At 40.5% G+C, this 25,759-nt stretch overlaps 1 protein-coding gene across 4 annotated transcripts in view; it reads left to right on the forward strand.

Moving 5' to 3' along the window:
- The window catches only part of BZW2 (basic leucine zipper and W2 domains 2), a 60,579-nt gene extending 35,908 nt beyond the window's left edge, over positions 1–24,671 (forward strand). For all 4 annotated transcript variants that reach the window (XM_074574807.1, XM_074574806.1, XM_074574808.1 and 1 more), the window contains 7 exons: positions 4,514–4,649; positions 8,147–8,256; positions 10,088–10,258; positions 10,748–10,894; positions 15,118–15,256; positions 21,962–22,084; positions 24,214–24,671. In XM_074574807.1, coding sequence (XP_074430908.1) covers positions 4,514–4,649; positions 8,147–8,256; positions 10,088–10,258; positions 10,748–10,894; positions 15,118–15,256; positions 21,962–22,084; positions 24,214–24,242 — 855 coding nt within the window. In that variant the 3' untranslated portion in view covers positions 24,243–24,671. The remainder of the gene's footprint in view (positions 1–4,513; positions 4,650–8,146; positions 8,257–10,087; positions 10,259–10,747; positions 10,895–15,117; positions 15,257–21,961; positions 22,085–24,213) is intronic.
- Positions 24,672–25,759: the final 1,088 nt, after the last annotated feature.

The following is a 25,759-nucleotide window of genomic DNA, read 5'->3' on the forward strand; positions in this document are numbered from 1 at the left end:
TGGGAGACGTTATGAGGTCCTTTGTTTGTGTTCCAATTTTCCTAACGAAGCAACCCTAAATCAAGCTGGGGATTATGAAATAAGAAGAGACTAACATTCTGAGATCAAATGGGGCGTAAACAGAGATGCTTTAAGTCAGCTAAATGAAAGGCAAGAATCAGTCAGCGGGTATCTGTTGTTATGTTAGCTACCTTCTCCATTGCTGCTTGTCTACAGATGTGACAAACTCTCAGATGCTAAAGCAACAGACCACTTCAGATAACGAAGATATAAAAAGACACCACACTCCCTGTGTGGATAAAATTCCTTAATTTTCACTATTAAGTTTTCCAGATCGCAAGAGAGCAGAAGCACTTTTCTTATATGCTTTTTAATGTTCCGTGCGTATCTTTACTTGTGCGTATCTTTTATGCCCACACTTTGTGCCTAAAAGACTTTTTCTTTAAAGACAAAAATAGCATGGAACAGCACATTAGGTCTGGTCTTGTGCTTATTAGGCATTCTGAACTCCCACTTAAATAGGTGGGAGTTCTTATAGCTATGAGAGAAATACAAAATTCTGAGCCAGAACTGCGCATTTTATGCCTGCAATCAGTCTGTAGCTAACAAAAGCAGTAATTCCAATCCTTGGCTAAGCATCAGCGGGAACTTTCTGTGGGTGGTTTGATACTATTCTGAAGTGACTTGGACATTTTGTGACTTCCCTGCTGAGGTTTGTAATAGTGGTGGTAAAAGAAGAGCTCCTGAAGTAATTAGCAGTAAAAATCTGAAACAACAGCTTTGAACTGAATGTTTTGTTCTTTTTGGTGGTTTTTAAGTGGGTTTATTAAAGCTTTTCATTCTCCTTATCACCCATTCTCCCCCTAAATTATGTTTAATTGTGAAACTATGTTTCACAATTGCTTGAAAATATAGAATAATGTCCTTGAGCAGCAGAAAATGACATGTATAAGTTTATTTGAGCTGCTTTTCAAAAATGTTAGTAAAACAAAAATCATGCTAGTAGCACCAAGCAGTACTTTAAATAGTGAGAGACGTGTAGAAGACAAGGCTCCTGCTCAAAACATACTGCAATGGGGTACAGTTCAAGAACACCATAATGCAGATTCATGCTAAGAGACTTTCAAGAACCGTATTTCAAAGGAAAGGGAAGAGGGTGGGGCTGTGAACTTCGTAGATATGTGATTTCAGACCTTGCAAAACGTTTGAACAAATGTGTATTTCTCAAAACTGAAGCTGATAAATATTTGGATGTCCTTCTCTTAGAATCCTTCTCCACCTTGGGCTGCGTAACCCCAGCTTTGCAGCTGGATTTCCTGCCGTTGTTGCTTTCGTGACTCAAATCTGATCTGAAGGGGTAGAACTGTTCATGACCTACTCGTTACTGACAAAACCCAAGGGAGGTTACAGCTCAGAAGTATGTCAAAACCTGGTTTGTCATGTTAAAGTAGTCAGTGTGACCACTTTCTAATCAAAACCCACATCTCTTACTTATATGGGAGCAGAAGGAAAAAGAGTTAAAGTAGGCTACACAGAAATCTAAAGCTGTTTCCTCTTTATTAACAGTCTCAGTACTTACAGTGAAGAGCAAAAGGTCTAACTCCAATTTTTTCTTGTGCAGATCTCATTTTGGTACAGTATTGTTGGTAAAGCTTATATAAAGAAAGGTTTAAATCACCAGGCCTCCATTTTGTACTAGGTTTATATTGAAATCCTGTAAAAATGTTTTCATTCTTCCCATTAAATGTGGCCCTGGAGTTCCTTTACCTGCACTATTATATATGCCAGTTAATTGCTGCATTTGGAAACACAGCACACCACTTGTTTCTCACACGTATATTTAGAAACTATAATTCCATTCATCTGCGTCCCAAATTTTCGTACATTTTTTGGTTGTGAGTCACAGTTTGCCGAAATAAAATTACACCTTGAGATTTTATAGTTTCATAATTTTTCTTTTAAGCTAAAACTGCATGTTGCGCTCATTTGTTTGGTTGGGTTTTTTCAAGTGGGCTTCAGCCAAATGATTAGTCTGTGGCTGAATCATTCAGGCCTGTGTAAGCTGTAATTTAAAAGTGATGTTGTTATGTAAGTACTACCGTATGAATGAGGTTTTTATCAGTTCTGTTCACTGATACAGAGCAGAGCTATTCATAAAACACTGCGTGAGTTTTAATAACTTGCTTCATTAGTTATCTGGATTTTAAAAATATCACTATGTTGAGAAAGCTTTACAATTAATGATAAGCTACTTAGATAGCTGATATTATCAATGATTTGGATGAGGGGATTGAGTGCACCCTCAGTAAGTTTGCAGACGACACCAAACTAGGCGGGCATGTTGATCTGCTTGAGGGTAGGAAGGCTCTACAGAGGGACCTGGACAGGCTGGATCGATGCTGTGTGAGGTTTAACAAGGCCAAGTGCCGGGTCCTGCATTTTGGTCACAACAACCCCAAGCAATGCTACAGGCTTGGGGCAGAGTGGCTGGAAAGCTGCCCAGCAGAAAAGGACCTGGGGGTGCTGGTGGACGGCCAGCTTAACATGAGCCAGCAGTGTGCCCAGGTGGCCAAGAAGGCCAACAGCATTCTGGCTTGTATCAGGAATAGCGTGGCCAGCAGGAGTAGGGAAGTCATCATGCCTCTGTACTCCGCACTGGTGAGGCCTCACCTCGAGTACTGAGTTCAGTTCTGGGCCCCTCTGTACAAGAGGGACATTGAAGTGCTGGAGCGTGTCCAGAGGAGAGCTACCAGGCTGGTGAGGGGTCTGGAGACCAGGTCACATGAGGAGAGGCTGAGGGAGCTGGGCATGTTCAGCTTGGAGAAGAGGAGGCTGAGGGGAGACCTCATTGCCCTCTACAACTACCTGAAAGGAGGTCGTAGAGAGGTGGGTGTTGGCCTCTTCTCCCAGGTGAATAATGACAGGACCAGAGGAAATGGTCTGAAGTTGTGGCAGGGGGGGTTTAGATTAGATATTAGGAAGAATGACTTTACTGAAAGAGTGGTCAGGCCCTGGAACAGCCTGCCCAGGGAGGTGGTTGAGTCACCATCCCTAGAGGTGTTTAAGAAACGTCTAGATGTGGCACTTCAGGGCGTGCTCTAGTGGCAGAGATTGTAGGTTGTTTGGTTGGACTCGATGATCTTAAGGGTCCTTTCCAACCATGAAGATTCTGTGATCTTGGAGAAGAGCTCTCAGTGTCCACGGTGACAAACAAGCCCAGGGACATGTGTGATATTCTGTCCCTTTGTATGGGTAGGATTTTATAATTAAGAAATACCCTTAATTTGGAGACCAGGTGGGACTTTTCCATCAGAATGAGCTGTTCTGCTTTGATTGTGTTTATTGCTTATTTGGAGAAGGAAGGAGGGCGTAATGACAGCAGAAGGTAGGTGAATAAAGTGCTGGTAGTTGAAGAGGGAGATGAGTATTGGTTTTTTAACTTCAGAAATGGATGTCTGCAGTCTTTTTTTTTTTTTTCTTTTTTTTTTTCTTTTTTTGCTTGTGGGGATGGTAAATTTGTAAGCTAGCTTCTGATGGAGTCAGCAGCTTTTCGCAATGAATGAAGCTGCCCTTTGCTGTCCAGCCTCCTTTTTCCCATCACCCATGTTGTGATTGCTAACAACATGTTGAGAAAACATTATTGTTAACAGGAATGCTATTGACAAAACCTGCTTTTGCACATTTTTTTTCCTGATGTAAAGGAAAAGAGGTGTAGTGTACTTCAGTGGTACGCTTTCAAATCATTCATTTTAACATATGAAATTAAGATATTTAAAATAGACTTAGTTGCCATTTTTAGACTTGTAAGAGGTAAATACATATGTCAGATTTATTAGCAGTTAAGATTGTGAGACTTGTAATTTTTTCTCAAGCTATTTTTTTCCTCTTGTAATTAGTAGTGGGAATGGCAAGGTCTTAAAGCAGCTTTTGTTCCCGTCTCTCCTTTGTCAGCTTTATCAAGAATGTCTGAACTTGAAATATATTTCTTATTTTAGTCAATAGAAAAAACTATCGTAATTGTGCTGTGTTCCCTTCCCCAAAAGGAAAACAGGAAACTTTCTCATCCTTTTATTGTTCACATGAGTAATAGCTTTTGTAAGCTAGAAGATCAACTGCAACTGTGTGGGGCTTAGTCCGAAGTCAGAAGACGTGAATGGGCAGGCTCCTGTCAGCCTGTTGAAATCAGCAAGTCTGTGATCCCAGAATTTCTGTGGGTCTCAAGCCTTTAACAAGCACTTTTATTTTTATACATGTGTACCTATATCTGGAGAAGGCAGGCCTTATTTCCCTTAGTAAGGCCATATTCCACATGCTTGCGTTCTTACGGAACGTGAAGTTATAAGCGATTAGTGAAATAGCACTGCCGTGATTGTGACGTGATTGCTATTATTTATGGTGGGACTTCTTGAGAAATAAGAAATTAAACTGCTAATACTCGTCTCTACCTGTTATCATTGCCCATGGCTCAAATGTATCTTTTTTTTTTATTTTATTTTTCTTGTCTGACCCACAGCTTCTGCTGTTTCTTAAAGCCTTTACTGAGACAGAACAGACAAAGCTGGCAATGCTTTCTGGCATCCTGTTAGCCAACGGGACTCTTCCTGCTACAATTTTAACAAGTCTCTTCACTGACAATATAGTCAAAGAAGGTAATTTTCTATATGATCTTTTTTTTTTACATTGGCTTTAATCGGAGATGTATTTATTGCAGTATACTTTGTATGTTGGAAGCCTGAAACTGCACAACGGAAATCAGTATTTTAAAGCAGATGTGTATACAGGTAGCAATGGCCAACATACTTTGTGAAATCTAATAAGAGGGCAGTCAAACATAGGAAAAAAGCAAAAACAAATCCCCAAGGATTTATGGTTTTTGAAAGTTATACATGTGTGTGCAAAATTGTAGAATATATGTATTATTGTGATACTATTAAAGTGTGAAGTATAACATCTATTCCTGAGATATGGCTACTAGCATTTTTTCAAGTGTTGCCAATATCTTGTGCACATGAGTGTGAAGTGGCACAGAGAGCACATGGAGGTCAATGGGATATTGCAGAAGAAAAAAATAATAATAATTCAAACCCTCATTTTGCCTTGATACCAGTAGTGATCAGTGATTGATACATTTTCCCGTGGACTTTTGTGTACCATATGATGAGTAACTGCTCTTTCAGTCTCAGGGTATAATGCCTTTTTGAGATTACTTTTTTTGCTTTTTCTTTTTAAGGGTTTTTATTTAGTTATTCATTTATAGCCACCTACCTTGGAGTCTTGATTTTCCAAATGATTGCTCAACAGTGTCTTTCTCTGCCAGTTACTACCTGGAATAATTGCAAATGCATTGTCAGCGTTGAACATTTTTCTTGAAATCATTTGGTTTTGTTAGAGCTATGTATTAGCTAAAATGTATTCTAACTTTCATTTAAAAAAAAAAAAGTATTCTAACTTCGTGTTCTCATTTGCAGCATGTTAGCCATTGCATTTGTTTTTTAAATGCTGCAGAAAGAAAAGCCACAGCTGCAGCTTTGCTCTGTCATCACCCACAGCTTTTGGAATCAGAATTAAACCAGGAGAAAATTTAAACAAAAGCACTAATCCATGTCTTAGGGAGGTTGCCTGCAATGTTTTTAAGTCAAAGTCTGTTCGTAGTTATGGGAAGACAAGAGGCTTCTGAAAACTCAAATCTTTAAAACGCAAGTAGTTTGTTATATTTAAAATTTAATATTTTAGGAATACAATTGTTACGTACAATTCCTAGAACAAATTCCATTTGCATTATGAACTTCTGTTTCTAGGAACCCTAAACTTTTGTTGGGAGCTTACATATACTGTTGGTTCTTGGTTTATGTATACTAAAAATGTAGATGTGTCAGCATTTGAGGACAAGATTGTTCAATCAGTGTTCTGGAATAGAGCTTTTATGGAAGAATAATTAAAGATGCAAAGATAAATGAAAAACAGGAAAATGATCAAGGCTTAAAACAGGTAGATCTAAAAATAAACTTGATACTTACTTTGATTTACAAAAAACAATGCTGCAGGCAAATGAGGTTAAAATAAATGAGGAAAAAATTATCTGAGGGAGTTATTGATCAGCATGGCAATTGTTAACATTGGCAAAGAGTTGGCTGAAAGGGAGAGAGAATAGATTGTGCTGATCTATCAAGCTTGAGGACAAATACCTAATCCATTTTAGGATTACCCTTTTTCAGTGTTGTCATTACTTTTACTGTGATGTATAGGTGGGAAAAAATGTCTTTTTGGGGATTGCTGACGTAATTCTAGCAGAGACAGAGAAAGGTCTAGGCAGTGGTGAAACTTCATGAGGGTTAAGTATACCCTTCTTGTCACCCATGCTGAAAAACCAATGTAAATGTAAAGATCAGCGAACAGCGTTAATCAATAAAATGAATGGTTGAAGTTGTTTTCTGCAAATAGGAGAAACACCAGAAAAAGATAAGAGCTATTTATGGGAAAAGACAGTGGCAGCACACGAATAGAGTATAGGAACTGGACAACAATAAATTTGAACTTTAAATTAGAAGTAAGTTTGAAAACAATGTGGGTAGTGAAGCCCTGGAGCAGCCTCTCTCTAATATTTGTACTGGCATAAAACTTGTTTTGTTTTAAGCTAAAACTTGAAAAAGGGTTTAGGACATGGGTACTGGGGACAGTGCTTGGTGACAGAGACCAGAGATGTTGGTATTGAACTCATAAGCACATCAGATACGCTGAACTATGTCTGCAGGTCAGAAATTACAGGTTGACATTACACCTAGGTTCCCTGTTGGTTGGCCAGGCTTTGTCAGCCTTGACATGTCAGCCCACAGAACTTCACGATCGCTTCATCGTGCTGGTTTCACTTGGAACCTGCTGTACAACATGTAAAACAAGCCCAAAGTCGTATTTGTAGGCCTCTCTTGGAGTGGCATTGTGCAATCATGGTTCCATATATAGTACTTTTCCGAGGATCATGTCTTACGACTAAGCTCTTGAAATAAGGTTGCCAAAACTGTCATAACAGTCAAGGTCTGTAATGAATGTTAATGAAGTTCACGCTTCTCTGGGAATAATCTCTTCCATTCTTGTTTGATGACTCATTTAGTCAGTGCATCCTAGAAATAAAAAGAATGGATATCTGTCTAGAAAGTGGCTAAGAATGACAAAGCTACTTCCTACCAGTAGGTCCCATCTAGCTCTCAGAGCTTCAGGACTGTTTGGAGGTGAAACAGAAAATTATAATGACTGGCTGTAACATAGTGTACCACTATCATTATCACCCCCCTCTGTAGTGCTGTAAATGTTGACATGAGTGTAGTATGGAGAAGCTTAACTGGCCTGCAGGGGACCTTCCTCAAGGATGAGCTGGGTCTCCGTCTCTGAGACCTTTCAGCTTCCTTCAGCTCCCTGCACTTGCCGCTTGCAGGCGAGAAGCTGGAGCAGAGCCGTGGCGGTGCTGCTCTAGGAAACAGAGAAGTAAGAGGTATGGGGCTAATGGTTTCTTAGCTCCCCTGGGAAAGCTACAGCTACTGGAGGCAGAGTTTGTTTGATTTAACGCACAAAATACTAAGTTGCGCCTCGAGGAAGGAATTTTTACACTTAAAATAGCATTTGTGCCTGGTCCTGCCAGCTACTAAATGCCTCCAAGGAGAATGGGGTACAAACAGTTACCTTGAAGTTGCAAAGTTATTTAACCCTGTTCCAGGACTTGCTGAAAAGCCCTTTGAAGAGATGGGTTTTTTTCAGTTCTTAATCCTGACTGTCCTTTATTATTTTGTACCTTCATTTCCTCACTGATTTAACGCATAATTTTTCCTTATGCATTGGACTTGGTCGGTAAATTGGAGAGGTAGGAAAAATAATTGTAAAGAAAATCTTTGAATAATTGAATGGAGATGGGTGATACAGAATGAAAAGATTTTCAAACAATCTAGCATACTTCAGGAAATTAATACTGCATTAAAGAGAAAAATGAGCATTTCAGCTCTGTGGAGCATTTCAGCTCTGTGTGTTTGGTCCTGTTGTCGTAAGTGTATTTTCGTTCCGTATTCTTGTAACCATTTTGTAACCTTGTAATTCTTATAGCCATCTCTAATTCATGTTGAAAATTGCTTAAGCATGTTTTGTGTTTTTTCTGAAACAGGGATTGCAGCCTCTTTTGCTGTAAAGCTTTTTAAAGCATGGATGGCAGAGAAAGATGCCAATTCTGTTACCTCTGCTTTAAGGAAAGCCAACCTCGATAAGAGATTGCTAGTAAGTACAATATATTTTCAATTATCCTTATCTCTCCTTGGGAAAGAGAAGGAAATAAAATGCAGATGGTAGTTTGCTGTAAGCATGTTAACTTCCCCTCAGACTCTCTTAGCATTTTTTAAATATTATGAATCACAGCAATATTGTTATGGCTGTAGCATTGATACAGGTTCAGGAATATTAAATATCGCATGCTTTTACATTCTGTCGCTATTTTTCCTGTAGTAAAATGCCTTCTGCAATACTGTATATATGGGGCTTGGGAATTAATTAAATGTGTGGGGTTTTTTTCTCTAACCACTGCTAACAAAACACACACCACCAGCGACTGTGCGTGAGGACTTTTATTTTTTGAAATATGTTTTACTTTTGTAAATAATAAATAAAGTATAAAGGGTTATGATTAGAATATAAGTTTCCAAAGCGACAGCATTTAAATAGTATAGCAAAAGCACAGTAAGCTAATTTTCTGCAGCAACAGCCATCTGGATAGTATAAATGCTCTTGGAGTGATGACAGCAGACCCAGTAGGAGCAATGCAGGAAGGCAGGACTTAAAACCTGTGTTCTGGGTTTGTAGCAATGGCCTGAGGTATTTAGAGTATATATGAATATGCATCAGTGTCATGTGCCTTTCTCTCCCAGTGTCTTTCTGAAGATCAATAGGGCTTTTTTAATCCTCAAAAAGATTGCTGCTGCGATAATCTAATCAAATGTGCTACATCCTGCCTGCAGAATTTCAGCAGTATTTCCTGTTTCTACCTCAATAATTTATGATTAGGCAAGAAAATTTCAAAAGTGAAGCAACCTCCCACACCCCTTCATCTCTTCAATTGGTATTTGATTTTAAGAGTCCAAGTCATAAATAATTTGCCATAAATCTGGGAAGTGGGCTAATGACACTTTTTATTGAGGGGGGGGAAGCAAACTGCATCTTATTTCTATTTCAAACTTGACTGATTTAAGATTTCAGCTGTTGGCTCTCATTATGCTCATTAAAGAACTATAAAGTATCAGATGATACTTTAGGCATACATGCCTTCTTAATCTCATTTTAGGTAAGTGGACAGATTGAGGGTCTCTAGCTTCTTTGTCAAAAAAGTTCTATCCATCCCACAGGTCATTGTTAACCACCAAGAACTGGATGGTAAGCAAATGCCATAGAATCCTTGCCAAGATGGGGCATTTGCTGTTCTAAAGAATTATTTTACCTTTTCTAAGTATCTGGACTTCCGCAAATCATAGAATGACAGTGTCTTCAAATTAGAAATGCCTGCAGGAGTTAATGTTAACAGTACAAAGTGGATTTTGTGATTTTTGTGACATGATGCATTAGTGTTAATCATTGCTCAGCAGAGTAGCGACATCAGGCCAGGATGCTGGGCCATGTATGTATTGCTAAGTGTATTTTTCTTAAGGGGTAAATGTGTGGATGCACGGGGAGGGCACGATAAATGTGCTTTGCATGTAATGGCTTTACCATCTATTCCTTTGTGCTTTCCCTACAAGACTCTTGGAATCTGGAAAAGGCGCAATTTCTTTGAGGACTGTTTTGAGCGACATCATAAGCTCACAGCTATTCATAAGTACGTGCACTTTGTGTGGAGAGGGTGTTAGGTTATTTGTGCCACTGACCATCATTTTTCCCTTCACTATGACGAAACACACTATGACTGAAGTGTTGACTTTTCCAGCATTAATACAAGCATCGGCTTTTTTTTAAGTGCAGTACCAGGTGATTCCCACTGTTCATTCTTAAAAATTGTTCCTTCCATTCTGTCAAGAGTCATCATTGGTTATTTATTTAACAGAGAGCATTCCTGTCTTTTTAGGAACTATTTCCAGCCAACCGGCAGAATGTGGACCATTTTGCCAAGTATTTCACTGAAGCAGGTCTAAAAGAGCTCTCAGATTTCCTTAGAGTTCAGCAGTCACTGGGGACTCGTAAAGAACTTCAAAAAGAGCTACAAGAACGTCTCTCTCAGGAATGCCCAATTAAAGAGGTAAAAAGTGGGGGGTTTTATGACTTCTGTTTATATAATAATAGTCAAAGACTTAACAGTAAGTGAAGAGGAACAGATATGAGCACCTCTGCGTAGATTTCCGCTGCTTTTCTTTAAATTATTTTAATTTATTCATCAGTTCACTCTGTGCTTAAGAGTAAAGCAACAAAACATCCTCTGGATTTGCGAGTGCAGCCCACTATGGGGTTTGGTTTTCTCTGTTCAGCTAGGCTTGATGAGAATGTATTTCACTTAACTGCATTAAGAGTCAGGTTGGAGGGGAGGGACAAAACTTGTAGTCAAGTAATAGTAATGTTGCTAAATAAAAACATGCTAAACGCTTCCTTTTTTATTCTTGTTCTAATTTCCTTTCCTATTACTTCTATAACATGATGTTATTTGTAAATGACTGCAAGTATTTGGTATGTCAGCATCGTTTCTGGTTGATTGGGAGCGTTGCTTATGACAGCAGTTTATTTCCTGCTCCAGGTAGTGCTCTATGTAAAAGAGGAAATGAAAAGAAATGAGCTGCCAGAGCCGGCAGTGATCGGTCTCCTGTGGACCTGTGTCATGAATGCTGTGGAATGGAACAAGAAAGAAGAGCTGGTTGCAGAGCAAGCCCTCAAACATCTAAAGGTGTGTGTGTGGGTGGGGAGGGGGCTGCTGTGAATTACCAGAATACGTTCTACAGCTGTCAAATTTTTACCTTTTAAATCCAGGAGATCTAGAGTTTTGAAGGCTGACACCGGGCACACCAAGCGTTGTGTATAGTCCCTTCTGCTTTAGTCAAATGAATGCAAAATTGAGGTAGTTCAGATTATGGGATACCCTGAGGCACAGAGTGCAGAGAACCAGGGCAAACGGAGGTAGTCACAGCCTGAGCGCCTCTGCCTCGTGCTTCCTCAATGTACCGGATCCTGAGGGGCTCTTTTCCTTGGGGACAATGCTGAGACTCAGATCTGCACACATCTGACTAGTAAGCCTGCAGGAACCGCCTGTGCGATGTCTTTGCCAGAAGCAAAGAAGTTTTGGGAGCATGGTGAGGTGGTGACACCTCTGCTGGCTTTGCACAGTTAGTTAGATCCAGGCAGAGCTCAGAATCAGTGAAATGGTTGTTACCGATGTTGTCTGTAGGAGCTGGATACTCAGCAACTTGTCAACTAATAAGCCAGGAGCTGGCTTGAGAGCATGCGCGCTCTATAGCGTGGGTCATCTCTGATCCAGGTATGTCCTTGTGGATGAGGGAACTGAAAGCATAGAAAGACGGGCTGTGGTTTGCTAAGTGGTGACAGATTGCAGTATCACAGTTGCACGTTGGTACAAAAACTCTTATGACTTTGGAGTGGAAAAAAACACCCAAACCTAAAAAAAGTGCAGAGGCATCGGAGTCATTGCTATGGTCGGTATTCCTCATCTAAGTCTGAAGGAATTGTGCAGTGCAAGACACTTGAACTGAGAACAGAGGCAGAGAGGCTTTTTGGCAGAATTAGTCCTTTTAAGCTGGTAAACCATGAGCAAGAGAATACTTCCTCGTAGCCAAGGCTACAAAGATTTGCCCTAGGACAGAAGCAATCTCTACTTTATTCTTTATGGTAAAATGGATCTTAAGCTTGATCTGAATTCCTTTCTTCTTCATATTGGATGCCTCTCCATACTTGGAGTTCCCACGTTGGTTTAGCTCCTACTACTGCTGTCCTTTCATCTGAATTTGGTTTCCCAATCAGTCATCTTAGAAATGTAGTTGCTTGGGATCTTGTGTAGTCTTTGATGGTAAAACTAAATGCCTTGAAGTCTTCTCAAGTGACCCAAACAGCAGTAGAAAGACGAGATAGTTTCCAGAAGGAGGAGAAGACATCGTTTTTCTTGTTCTTTTGATGTAAAAAAAAAAAGATCATATCTCTCTCAGCTGTAACAGAGTATCCATTGAGATTTATGGTCCAGTACTGCAGGGCAAATTAACAAACACTTTTTGGAATATTTGAACATTGGGAAAAGAGAAACATGGCTGGCTTTGTACAAATATTGTTGGCTGGGTGCTTAGTCCTGTGCATCTCAATGACACAAGACATCAGCTATGTATGTAACCCTACTAAATTAGGTAAAACATCTTGCTTATATAAGATAGGTATCTTTCTAGCTACATCTACTGTTTAAAAACAGAGGACAAATTTGTATGGGGTATTTACTGTTTGCGTTTAGAGGTAAGATTTTAAAAGAAGCAGTAGAAGTAGAAATTTAGACATTGCTAGCTGCGTCTTTACATTTCAGTGTTCAAATATGAACAGCATCTGTTTCACGTCCTTCCTTTATGGATAGGTAGACAGATCTTGGATTCTTCTCAGTGGGCTCTCAGCTGACCCAATGTGTCAGTGAACTCCAGAAACGAGATTAACGCTGTTAGCCTGACACAGAGCCTAGTTCCTGTGCCCTCCTGTGTGCCGACCTGCCCTGAAACAATCCTGGAGTTATTTTGCCCTGGTGGCATGAGTCAGGATGTGTGTAAATACATACTGGACATAGGACCTTTCAGGTGGTGGGATTTATTCTTGTATGGCTGTACCTGACAGATAACTTTCACAAAGCGCAGTTCCCAAAGCTTTGACATCTGGATACTAGTCTCTTGGATTTATTAAATTTCTTTTAGTAAGCTGTATACGAGGGGTCCCTGAAAAGATATGTCAAGGCACAGAATATTGACCTAGTTTACAGTTCCTTAACAAACTTTACTGGATGGGTGGCTTCCTAATGGAGGTGGTGGGCAACCATGAACCAGTAAATGCCACGTGTGCCATCCGCATGGCAGGACTGGCAGGCGCTGAACTGAAGAGGAGACAGGGCAAGCTGTTAAATCCTGAATCATACAGGATAAGCTTTTTATCGTCCCAGTAACCTTGCTGTGACACTGGGGCTTGGCCCCTAGGCCATCTGCAGTGCAGAGAAGAGACATTCCCTGCGGGTGGGGAGAAGCCTCCAGACAATTCACGCTGCTTTGGTCTGACCTTCATGGCACTGCAGCTGCTGACCCACTGCTACCTAACCTGAGGCAAATGGAAAATAATGCCACTGAGCTCAGCTGGCGATGAGAGGAAGCTTATTTTACGGTTCCTTAGCACTTGTGAAACTTATAATTTTAAGTCTGTACCAGTTGAGGAGATAAGAACGCGAAAGGAGTCAGTCAGATGTGGCAAAATGAAGGTATCTCTCTTCTAAACTGAAAAGATAGGAATTTTTTTTATAAATTACTTAACGCTTATAGGCAACAGCACTTCACAGACCTGTGGATGGGAGTGGGTTCTGCTGATGCTGTTAAATACAGGAACTGCACTGTATATTGCCCTGCCTCCCTGCAACTTGCCTAGATCCCCGCCGGATGCATCAAGGGCCAAAAGGGGAAAAAGAGAGTCTTGTTACCCAAAGCCTGCACAAGTTTTGCAGTGCTTTTACCAAAACAGTAACGTTGTTTCTAAAGATGTGGCTATACCTGCCAGAAGTGAAAAACTCGCCCTCCGATGTTAGCTACTTCTGGTAATTTCTCATGGTTACTTTGTTAAGGAAGTTTCTTCCCAAAGTAATAATGCTGTCTGCCTGCCTCGCTGCTCCTGTTACAGTTGCTGTGTGATTTCTTGCGCTCTCTGTCTTTAAATTAATAGACGATCATTATTTTGGAAAAGACATTCTGGACCGACTTTTCATATTTTAGTCAATTTTCATGTGTTTTAATAGTTGGTTTTTTTCCACGGATCATGTTGAGTAAAACCCTCAGGATTTAGCTCTGGGTAAAGAAGCCCTGAAGTGTACGCACTCTTTAACGCGTCCATCGGTGCTGTGGCTGGTGGGTGATTTGCTACCTGACTGCGTCCATCAGCAGACCATTTGCCATTGCAAATCCAGCTGAAAAATGCCAAACTGACAGTGTAACTGAAAACAATGAAAAGTGAACTGAGCAGTGCAAGAACAATAGTAACCTTATTTGGCATGGGGCTCTGAAGATTAAGGGTTATTTATCTTCCTTCAGCTCTGAAAAATGCTGTTAATATTACTTAAATTTAAGATTGCAGTCTTAGCTGGACTCACTACAAGCTAAGAGGAAAGGAAATTGGAGAGATATGGATATTAAACACCATATTTTTTAAGGAAAGAATGAACGGGATATGGTCCTCTGACATAACTCTTTAAGATCTGAAATTAGAGGGAAAAAAAATCATACCAAAGAAGTTTTTGCTTTATCTTTTATTATATTAATAAATTCTGGGAAAAGATAATGAAATATACTGCTACTGTTTTTTCAGAATAAACTTAGCAGTTAATGCTGTGCTTTGAAAACATTGCTGTTTACCAAAGCAAAGGTTGTCGTGATACTCTGATGGTGATAACAAGAAAAAATAATGACACTTGATCACAGTTAGCCTGAAATAATTTAATGTAATTCAATTTCCTGGCACTTTTGAAACCCCTGTGAAACTACAGATTTGTATTTTCATGTGCTTCATCTTTGGATGTCTTACGTTACCAACATCAATAAAGTATCGCTCCTGAATCAGCAGCATGCTGTCTTGTGAAACGTACGAACAGCAGTACTCCAAGATATGGACTTTATAAATTGATCATGCAAACTTCAGTATCTATAAGTGATACTGAATTTTAGCTCACAGGATGCAGCATGTCTCACAAAAGCTGATGGATATTTATGTACATGCATTGAGTATCTTTAAGGAAATGCAATTGGCGAGTAAATCTAAGGTTTCAGTGAAACAGATTTTCAGGGATTAAATTCATGATGCCTGCATTAAAAAAAAAAATTGATTTATTTTTATTTTCAGTATACTGACATGCCTTTTGTTTTTTTATCCTCTTTGCAGCAATATGCCCCCCTGCTTGCTGTGTTCAGCACTCAAGGCCAGTCAGAGTTGATTCTTCTCCAGAAGGTGCAGGAGTACTGTTATGACAACATCCACTTCATGAAAGCCTTTCAGAAGATCGTGGTACTCTTTTATAAAGGTACAAGTCTCTCTGCACTGTTCTATGCGTGGATTCTCTATGCCAACGACTCACCTAAAATGTAATAGGAAACGGACGTTCTCTGGGTATTGTATAGGAGAAGGTTGTGTTGAACTCTGAAATACCTTATGTTTTGATAGCTTAAAGGAGCACGTGGCAGCAGGAAAAGCCAAAACAAGCCCTTCTCTCTCTGTTGCGCTTATCCCGTAGTCAAGAAGCATGAACAGGATCCAAGCACCATCCACAGTCTGATCAAATGCAGTTTAGTCCTTGTGTAAAACCGATTCTAGGAATACATTTCTATAAATTCCTGACAGATTTAAAAAGTAGATTAGAGCTTGGTTTTAGGAAACCTTGAAAGTGCAAACCCTCTTGGCAGGAAGATTTTTCAGGGTTGTTTTGTGGTTTTTGTTTGTTACTCCCTTCCCGCCAGAAGGAGCTTGCTTTATTCTTCTTTTCCTTTCCCTGCCAATTTCTTGCAGGTGCCGTAGTTTGAGGGATTTAATTTTTATTGCGAAGTTGACTTCTTCGCAAGTTTATTCTGATCAGGTTGTCATAGAGACTAATGGTCTTGCACTGCATGTGGTGGGTGGGTGCCAAGTAGTTTGTTCCGACATTCTTGCTATAAATAGTTGAAGGAGAAAAATCAGCAGGAGTAGAAACACAATATTGATCTTTGTTCACCCTGTTGTGTCCAGGTACATGTTCAAGGCAAACAAGTTCAGGCTGTTAAAATAGTTTCATGGCTTCAGAAGGTAGAAGTGAATCGTGTGGATTTATTTCCATCCTTGTGTCAATATAGCATGGCCTCAATGATCACAAGAAAAAGCAATACACCTTATCCCTCTGCTCTAAAATTCTATGATTTGTAAACGCTATTAATGACTGAGGACAAACTTGAAACTGCAACCTACAGCAAGCGCTTTATTCAGTTTTCTCTGGAAAAGAAAATTCACTTTGGGCACGGTGAATGAGCGCCGTAGCTGCTGTGCGGTCAGATTGTAAGTGATAGTTAAACCAGAAATAGTCTTGTGTAGGATTCCCTTCAGAATTTTTGTAAATTAATTACTGCATTAGCCTGCAAGAGCAACCCTGACATTCAAAGTATTTTAAAAAAAGAAAATAAATAACTAAATTGTACGTTAGGTTTAACATGCCCCAAGAACCCAGTTCCCACCTACTTTGCTCACCCCACGCGCTCTTGTTCTGACTCTGGAGATGTACTCGGGCAGGCTTGTTAGGGAGGGTGAGAAGACTCAGCACTACAGGTGCCACAATATCATTTAGGATATTCACGCAATGTCCAGAAGAGTGTTTGGAGCTACAGCGTGGCCTGTCGATGGAAGCCGTGAGTTGAGAGTGTCCAGTATGTGCAGTACTCGCCGTGCCCGTATTCCTGCCTGGAATATCTCGGACAGGCATGCCGGAGCACCTGCCTCTCTGCCATCTGATGCAGTCATGCGGTGGTGCAACTGCCAGCCCTTCCTGACCCCATTTAGGCTGGAGCTGGATCTCCCCTGTTTGGCAGACTTACTGCTGCCTACTAGCCACTGCCTGCCTGACTTTACAGCCACTAGCTGAGTGTTGGACACAGTAAGGAAGTCATTAGTTCCATCTATTTAAGCCAGCTTTGGAGTTAAACAGTGTCCATTAGGTGAGGACACGCTAACGCGTTAACCAGGGAAGATTCTGGGAGCACTAGTCCTCCAATTCGTCTTTTCTCCCACATGATGTTATTGAGCTTTAACAGCTCGTGGCTTTGGCTTGCCTGCCTCTGCTTCATTTTCATGCTGGTAGATCTCACCCTCTCCTTCTCCCCAGTTCATACCTATCCACTAGAAGCAAGCCGTCAAGTCTTTTTAGAGACATGCACTTCACTGTAGATAAGTTGCTGCTGACAGCGTGTCTTCTGTTTCCTAATAGTCAAGGAAAACAGCCCCCAAAAGCTATTACTGGCTGTGTTGGTGGTGAGGGAACCACAGACACCCATATTTCCCTTTCTGTTGTGCTTCAGGTGTAACCTGCACAGGATCTGGAGAGGTTTCAGGGTACCTAATGAACTTTTTCTAGTGACAAATAAAGGCATCTGAAGTACCGTTCGAGGCCAGGCTGGATGAGGCTTTGAGCAGCCTGGTCTACTGGGAGGTGTCCCTGCCCATGGCAGGGGGGCTGGAACTAGATGATCTTTAAGGTCCCTTCCAACCTGAACCATTCTGTGATTCTATGACTCTATCTGTGGATGGGCAGACAGAAATGCAGCTATCTACCAGCACGAATATGGACTTATTGCTTATTACTCATTATAAGGGAGTGCTTCCTCGGCATGAAGATAATCAGCAGTGACGATAGGCAGCAAATGCCACTCATGCTTTGACAAATTTAGTTGCTCTCCTCAGCATGTCCAATATCTTACATTTAAATCCTTCCCATATTTCCATCATGAAATAGCCCTTGAATCACTTTCCTGGGAATTACCCGGAAATACCTAAACATATTAACAGGAACGGCGGGACTCATTAGCACCTAGAAGGTCTTGGAAGCCTGTGGTGTTGGTTGTTTTTTTAATTCTGTCTCTAAACAAGGAGGAATATCCACTTTTCCCCCAGTGAAAGCCCAGGCCCCATTTTCCCTTACGTGGTAGCAGCTTTGTACCAGCTTGTAGATGTAATCTGCAAAAGCAGTTCTGTAGTCAGTTAAGGCTTCTTGACATCATCATCATCATCATTATTATTATTATTATTATTTTGTGTTCCTGGTACAGTATAGAGGGAAAAAAACCTGTCCAGTTCTGTACTGATCCCTGGCAGTGATGTTGCTTCTCTGGTTATCACTTAAAAGCCAGTGCAATTGTAAATCTACCAACTGCATTTTCACCAATAATCTAAAAGCCAGTTGCAGAATAAGAATTACTGATATCTCCTGAGTGACACCTGCTGAGTTTGCCAGCCTCTTAGCTAGTTATTCTTGCACTGTAAGACGTATATTGGTCTTTAGTCCATTCCATGTTGCACTGTGTCCCTCAACTCTGTCTAAAATAAACATTGTTGTTATTGGATTACGTGCTATATATCATATTCACTTGCAGAATCTCCTTTCTTTTAGTTTGTGTCCAACCTGGAAATTTCAAGTGTGAAATCTTGATGCTATTGGAATGAATTACCATTCCTTTCACAAGGATCACAGTTCCACCCTTTGAACAGCAAATGTCGTTAGCAGGCACAAAGCCTCTGTGTACTTTTGCATTAGAATTCAAGACAACCTTTACGAAATACCGAAAAAAAAAAAATAAATCACAAGTACATGAGAAGTAGCGTGGCAGCATAATTAGGCCTCAGAGATACTCTTTTGCAGTACAGAGATGTCGTAACCAAACGATGCAGACTGTCTTCTCAAAGGCTGCAGGAATCCTGCACTTAAAAGAACTAAATCTTCAAGTTCCTCTCGATACGCAGGTTTTGGAGTTTTTTATGGAACACAATTATCTTTAAATATCTTCATTATTCAACTACTTTCTTCTGGTACAGGATGCAAAATTTTCCCAGCAAAAAAAAAACCCAATCATAAAGACCTTAACTGTACTGTGGGTGACATTCCTTGCGTTGAAAGAGCCTTTGCCTTAAGGCTCTGTCCTCCCAACTGAGTTAGCTGCAATAGAGTTGAATTTTGCAGATTGATTGACTGTGTTGGCAGCTGACAAGGGTGTGCTTTTCCCTTTACTGCCGATGGCTATGCAGTTTGAGTTGAAAGCCGAAACTCATTTGAACCGGGTGATTTCGTACAAAGCTGAGACCTGAACTCCAAGTAACTTCCCAGTTAAGCCTGCAGTAAAGGCGCTGGGCTCTTCAGAGTCTCTGCTCTTCAGCTTCTCCCTTTCATGAGGGGCGTCCCTAGAGGCTCTGGCTGTGGGTGGTTTGAGTGGCATTTGGCTGCACCTGCAGGAAAACCAGCTCTTTCGGGCTGACATCACCTGGGACTGCAGTGAAAACGATGGGCACACACCCACAAACCACAGTGTTCAGGTTCAGCTGTTAAAATACATCTATAATCAGCTTTAATGAGGAATAACTCTATATATATACACAAAATGAATCATTCCCTTCCTCCTCAGTGTTCCCATTGCTTCAAAGCAACCTAGAGGTATGATTAACTACACCCTGTCCTGCATGATTGTTTAATTGAGCATCTCTGTGCTGACAGGAGAATATCATCTCTTAGGAGCACTGGAGGCATGAATGTATTACAAATAATATTGCTCAGAAATGAAAGGAGAGAGTTGCAGTTGTCCTTTTTGTAGTTGAATGCATTTTGTTCGTCTGTGTTAGTGCAGGAGGCTTATTGCTATGGAGTTACATACAGGCAAATTTTTCATCCACCTGACTTGAGAATGTTTTAGTCTTCGAGGCAGGCAGCGAGATCGCACGCTGCTGTTATCAGGTTTGGGGTTTTGAGAAGGGAGGGAGGGAGGGAGGGAGAAGTTCCTCCTTCCACTTTGGTAACAAACCCATTGAGCTTACAGTCTGCAGATCAGAAAAATAAACCTAAATCCTATTACTCTTGGACTGAGATTATGTGCCTACCTGGAGGCGCTTCCTTGTACGGTATTGTAATATGAGCTGTAATGCAGCAGTGGGCTTCTGCAGCTGCTTCGATACAGCATCTCCGTGTTTCTAAATATCCACAATGCCCAAGAGCTTGCTTGAGCCCCAGAAAGGAGATTGCTCTACTCTTTTTTTTTTTCTTTTTTTCTTTTTTCTTCTTTTTTCTTTTTCTTTCTTCTTTTTCTTCTTTTTTTTCTTTTTTTCTTTTTTTTCTTTTTTCTTTTTTCTTTTTTTTCCTTTTTTTTTACTTTTTTTCCTTTTTTTTTTTCTTTTTTTTTTCCTGAAGTCTCTCCTGATTTTCTTTGCCTGTCCCTAAGGATCATAAAACATATCACACCTTGAGTAATTCTGCGGATGTAGTTGTGTGAACTGAAGCTTTTTACATGCAGGGATAAAAGTGCATTTTCATAAGAGTCTGTGTGAAATATTTCCAAGTTTGCTAAGTGAAAATCCGGATTTGTTAAATGCTCTAATGCCTTTGAGCTGCTGCTAAAGACTAATGGCAAGTATTTAATGCAACATGTTTGAAACCTCTCTCTTAGCTCCAGTGTTTGTGTTACATTGGGAAAAAAGTTTATTGTGGTGGGTTGTGATTTCCGGAAGATACAGGTTAATGTGCCACTTGTAGGGTTCCCTCAGTGCAACTTTACAAGTACTGAAAAAAGCCCAGAGCCAGCGCAGTCCTGTTTTCCCTGCATTTTCAGCTTACTGTCAGTTGCAGCAAACTGCAGAAGAGGTTTTATTTTGGAGAAGTGTCTGAGGGACAAGGTAACTTCCAGTCACACACACTCACTAAATTCCACATTTTCAGGGATACTTCATATTTGGTTACTGTTGGATGTCTTGGGATAGTTTTGATGAAGTTCAGACGTATCCCTGGTTGCTTCCATCTGTTTACAGCATCTGTGAAATGTGTCTGCTCTGTCTCGTTTGATCAGAAGCTTTGGGGGTTTGGTGTTATTTATTTCAGTTTGCCGCCTTCCCTTCCCCGCCACATCTGCTGTAACCTTTAGGCTGAAGCAGAAGGTGATGGTCAGGGTCGGTGCCAAATGGGTGGGATGGCACCGAGGAGCTCAAGGAAGCCAGGAAGAACTCGATGTAAATGTGTTGATTTTGCAGAGCAAGGGAGGGTAGTTTGTTCAAAGACCAAAAGAATGGAAATTTTAATGAGATGTAGAAAGCTGTCTTTAGTCTTTTTATAGAACAAATACAGTTGGATTTTTTTTTTTTTTGTTCTGGCGTTACGTAACTGCCAAAATGCCATTGTGGATCCCAGATTTTGCCTCCACAGCCATCAATTACTGAGATATTTGGCTTGGCTGGATCGCAGGAGCTTTGTTCCTAGGGCTAGAGGTCTGTTGCTAGACCTAAATTTGTATCTGTTGGAAACAATAAGTGTCCTTGCTGTTTGTTAGGGTTCCTTTATTCTCAGCCTCACTCAGCCTCACTCAGCCTCACATTCCCTCACTGACAGCTATTTTATTCTTGGTGCCTGACAGAAAAATGTCAGCTGTGCTGTCCGTCTGAGCCAGTCCCTTAAAATTGGGTGGTCTGAATAGTGGCTTTAGAACTTATTAGCTAAAAACAATATAAAACCTTTAGGGGAAAATGATTGCAAAAGAAAAAAAAAATCCCTCCTGGCTGTCATTTAACTGTTCAAACAGGAGGTGTCTGTCACTTCACATTTCTAGAACCATGCACAGTTTTGTGATCAAACAGCAAGAAAAAGCATGGTATTTCTTATTGTGCTAACTTCCAAGATGTGCAGACTGACTTGGGTTTTTAATTTTTTTTTATCCAACCATCTTACATGGTGTATTTAAAGCAGATGAATAGAGAACTGTCCTTTACAGAAGCTCAACATTTGGTACTTTATTTTAAGTCTAATACATTGCACATTTTATTGCATCTGGAATCCCTTTTATGCATCAGATATTCTGTAGCTGTAGCCTAATATAGTTCATGCAAAGCTTGTTCCACTGTGATCATATTTAACTTTTTTTATGCTGCCTTTAAAAAAAAAAACCCTTTCTTCCCTCATGTTCAAAATCTTCTAACCTCTAAAAAAATACATTCATTTTTTTATAAACACTGATCTGTATTTCAGCTGATGTTCTGAGTGAAGAAGCTATCCTCAAGTGGTATAAAGAAGCGCATGTTGCTAAAGGCAAAAGTGTTTTTCTTGACCAGATGAAGAAATTTGTGGAGTGGCTGCAAAACGCTGAAGAAGGTACGGATTCATTAAAAAAAAATATGGTAGTGTCTTGGCAAATAAAATTGATTTTTCCAGATTTTAATTGTACCGTGCATATGACAGGCTGAGAGACATTTGACAGGTTGAGAGAGTTGGGGTTGTTCTGCCTGGAGAAGAGAAGACTCCGCGGAGACCTTATAGTGGCCTTCCAGTATGTAAAGGGGGGCTACAGGAAGGATGGGGAGGGACTCTTCATCAGGGAGTGTAATGATAGGACACGGGGTAACGGCCTCAAACTGAAAGTGGGTAGATTTAGATTGGATATTAGGAAGAAATTCTTTATTGTGAGGGTGGTGAGGCACTGGAACAGGTTGCCCAGAGAAGCTGTGGATGTCCCATCCTGGAAGTGTTCAAGGCCAGGCTGGATGGGGCTTTGAGCAGCCTGGTCTAGTGGGAGGTGTCCCTGCCCATGGCAGGGGGTTGGAACTAGATGATCTTTAAGGTCCCTTCCAACCCGAACCATTCTGTGATTCTATGAAGTGTACAGATTTAGAATAGAAAACAGCAGGCATGACTGCTCCAAATTGTTTCCAGTCATGCCCGAGCCTAACACCACTTGCTGCTTTTTAATGTTTGTGGTGTCCTTGTGAAGTCCTTAAGTCATCGGGTACCACTTGTCTGTAGATAAATTCTTGAAGCTTCTGCAGGGAGGAACGCTGCACTGATGACAGCGTGAAGTACCTTGCTGTTAGCATGTGCAACCCAACGCGTTTCTCTCTCAGTGCTTTCCCTGCTAGTATCATCTGTTCTGGAGACGTGAGCGCAGCATCAACCTGCCCGTGCCACTGCAGCTGAAATTGCTTTTAGCTGAATGATCAGGCTAAGATACGTGGTCTGTATTTACTGCTTTAAAACAGTTATTGGGATGGGGAACTGGTTTCTTTAGTCCTTAACTTTCTTTTTCTCATGTTCTGTATAGGAAAATACTTTGAATGAATAAGATATCTTTTTTTTGCATAGAAAAGCAGTTCCACCTCAGTTGGGAAGATAAATCCATGTGTAATAGATAGGGATATAATTATTAGTGTTCATTTGCATCCATTTAATGTAATTAAATGTATTTATTAAATGTAAATGTAATTAATGTAACTCCAACTCTAACCATTCTCTGATTCTAAGATAATTGGTTTTAGAATATGTAGTAATGCCAAGGAGCAGGTAAGACTGCAGCAATTCACGTGTGCAGGCAGCAGTATAAAAATGGTAGCTCGACACTTGAGACTTTGAACTAGCAGTCTTGGTCTAATTAAGTATTTTTTCCCCCCTTTTAATCTTCTGCTTGTATGCCTTTCTGTTGCTCTTTATTTTTATCCTTTCCTGCATGTCCCCTCTGCCAGATGTCCTTAATTACAAAGTCCAGTACAAATGGAGACAAAATGTTACTGTAAGAACATGCAGACCATGTTTGCTCTGAGAAATCTGATCTGATGTGTAATATTTGTTGGCAGCAAGCCTTTTCCTGTCAGGTGAACAGACAGAAATACAGCATGATGCAAAGTAGCTTTAGGTGACAAAAACACCCTGTGTGTTCCTACTTCTAAATTACTTCTACTTTTCTTACTTCTACTTCCTCTCCTGCTACTTCTAAATTGCTTTTATCTTATGCTATATAAATCATTAAAAATGTTGTTTGTACAGGTTTCATACCTGCCACGGGGTAACACCACGAGCGCCTTTGATGACTGATATTTGCAGAGCAAATAGTTTGCTGGGTGCTTCCTGGATGCTAGGAGTACGGCCTCCTCACGGAGATTAGAAGAGGGAGCAAATAACGCCGGTGCTTTATTAAACTCAGCTCAGATAGGCATCGCATGGCTCTGCAGACAAGGACCAGAATAATTCATAGTGGTCTGGTTAAAATTCTAGTGACAGCTCTGTAAACGAAGAGCTCGGCAGTGGAGGGCAGCAGAGTAGATCTTTGTCTTCTGAAGCTGTGAGTTTCTTTCTGGCTTAGCTCTGTTTAATCTGCCAACCTTTCCTAGGAAGTGCTAGGTGCGATGAAAGTTTTCGCTTGAATTTTGGAAGGATTATCCTGTTATTTTTACGGAATTGCTCACATCGCTGTCCTTGCGTAACCTACATGAAGTGTTTTACTTCTCTTCTAGAGTCGGAGTCCGAAGGGGAGGAGAACTGAGACGGTTTCAACAAAGCACAGTCTCAATCTAGGTTAATGCCAAATGCGCTTGGGAATGCCGTACGGTTCAAGCAAAGAGGCTTTACTTCAGTGTCATACAGAAAACTATAGGCTAGGCTTTCCTTTTGTTTAGAAGAATAAAGGTTTTTAATGGAGCCCTGAGGCATTAGATGCTTTACTTGGGACTCTACCTCTGGCTCATTGTACACTAACTTAGGCAAAGACATTCAGCAAGGAGCCATATAGAAAAAGTGAAATGAAATACTTATGGACTCCTTTTTATTAACGGTCTTTTTCAGGTACTATGGTATATGAACACTCCAATTTCTGTTTATAGAACTGTTTGGTCTGTGTTTGTAGCTCAATATTGGCTTGTGTATGTGATTTGACACCACCACATTTTTTTGAATAAATGGCTTTTATATCTTAGTTTCATGGTGTTAGTGTGTGTCTTCTAAATTTGGTCTGACAAAGTTTTTATGATTCTTCAAGTGAAAATTACCTAAGAATATCAAGAGACTGTTTTCATACTTCTTAATCATAAAATCAGCATCTGTAGTTAATTTGGATCACTGTCTAATCTTTACTTCCATATTTCCTTGTAACTTTGGAGAGATTAACCTGTAGTAAGTGTTGAATCATTCAATTTATTAATTCAAAGAAAACGTACAGGAACAAATCTGCAGAGTCCCAATTTTGCATATACAGAAATGATGCAAATGATAAGTAGAATAATATGCTGTTCTCAGTTCAGACTACATTCAGTTATTGGTAATGGCTGAATTTTGCAAGAAAAAGCATCTCGTTTTAGAAGCATTAGCTTCAAAACACACACGACTAGAAGTCGTTACGTGTTAAATCTGAAATTTGTTTACATCAGTGTGATGTTGCAATTAAATATTTGTCTGAAATACATAAATGAATATTTAAACTTCTCAAGACCCAGCCTACTCTCTTTAATATTCCCCTTGTGCCTTGATGTGATGCCGTTTACAACTCCGGTGCCTGGCACGCGGTCAGGATGTTGCATGAATGGAGCCACCGTGCAGGTTTGCACACACATGCAAATCTCAAACCCCAAGCCCAGAGCCAGAGGTCTGATGCTGTGAGAACACTCGTCCAGCACTTGGGATCAGAGTTCGTGGAATCCTGCCTTGTGCCTTGTGGATGTGAACTCGAGAGTAAAGGTCCAGTGCAGCACCGTCTCCCGACCTGCGCTTTTTATCACACAGCAGTTGATCAGGTCACGGTTGCTGCCATTTTGTTTCTCACAGTTCCAGTTACTTCGGAATTAGTCTTCTCCTGCCTCACTGTCCCCTTTGCTCTCCATGCCTCTGACCCAGGATGACTAGTGCAGCGAGGCAGCTTGCCGATACATCGCACCACTCCAGTTCATCTTCTCTTAAAGAATATGTTACTTAAAACACTCCGCATCCTTCCCTTTACACATAGAGATAAATCCACGTGAAATATGAGCGATTGGATTAGTAAGGTTTACAAAAGACAGGCTTGTATTC

This window comes from Larus michahellis, chromosome 2 (genome assembly GCF_964199755.1).
Source record: "Larus michahellis chromosome 2, bLarMic1.1, whole genome shotgun sequence".
Taxonomy (NCBI): domain Eukaryota; kingdom Metazoa; phylum Chordata; class Aves; order Charadriiformes; family Laridae; genus Larus; species Larus michahellis.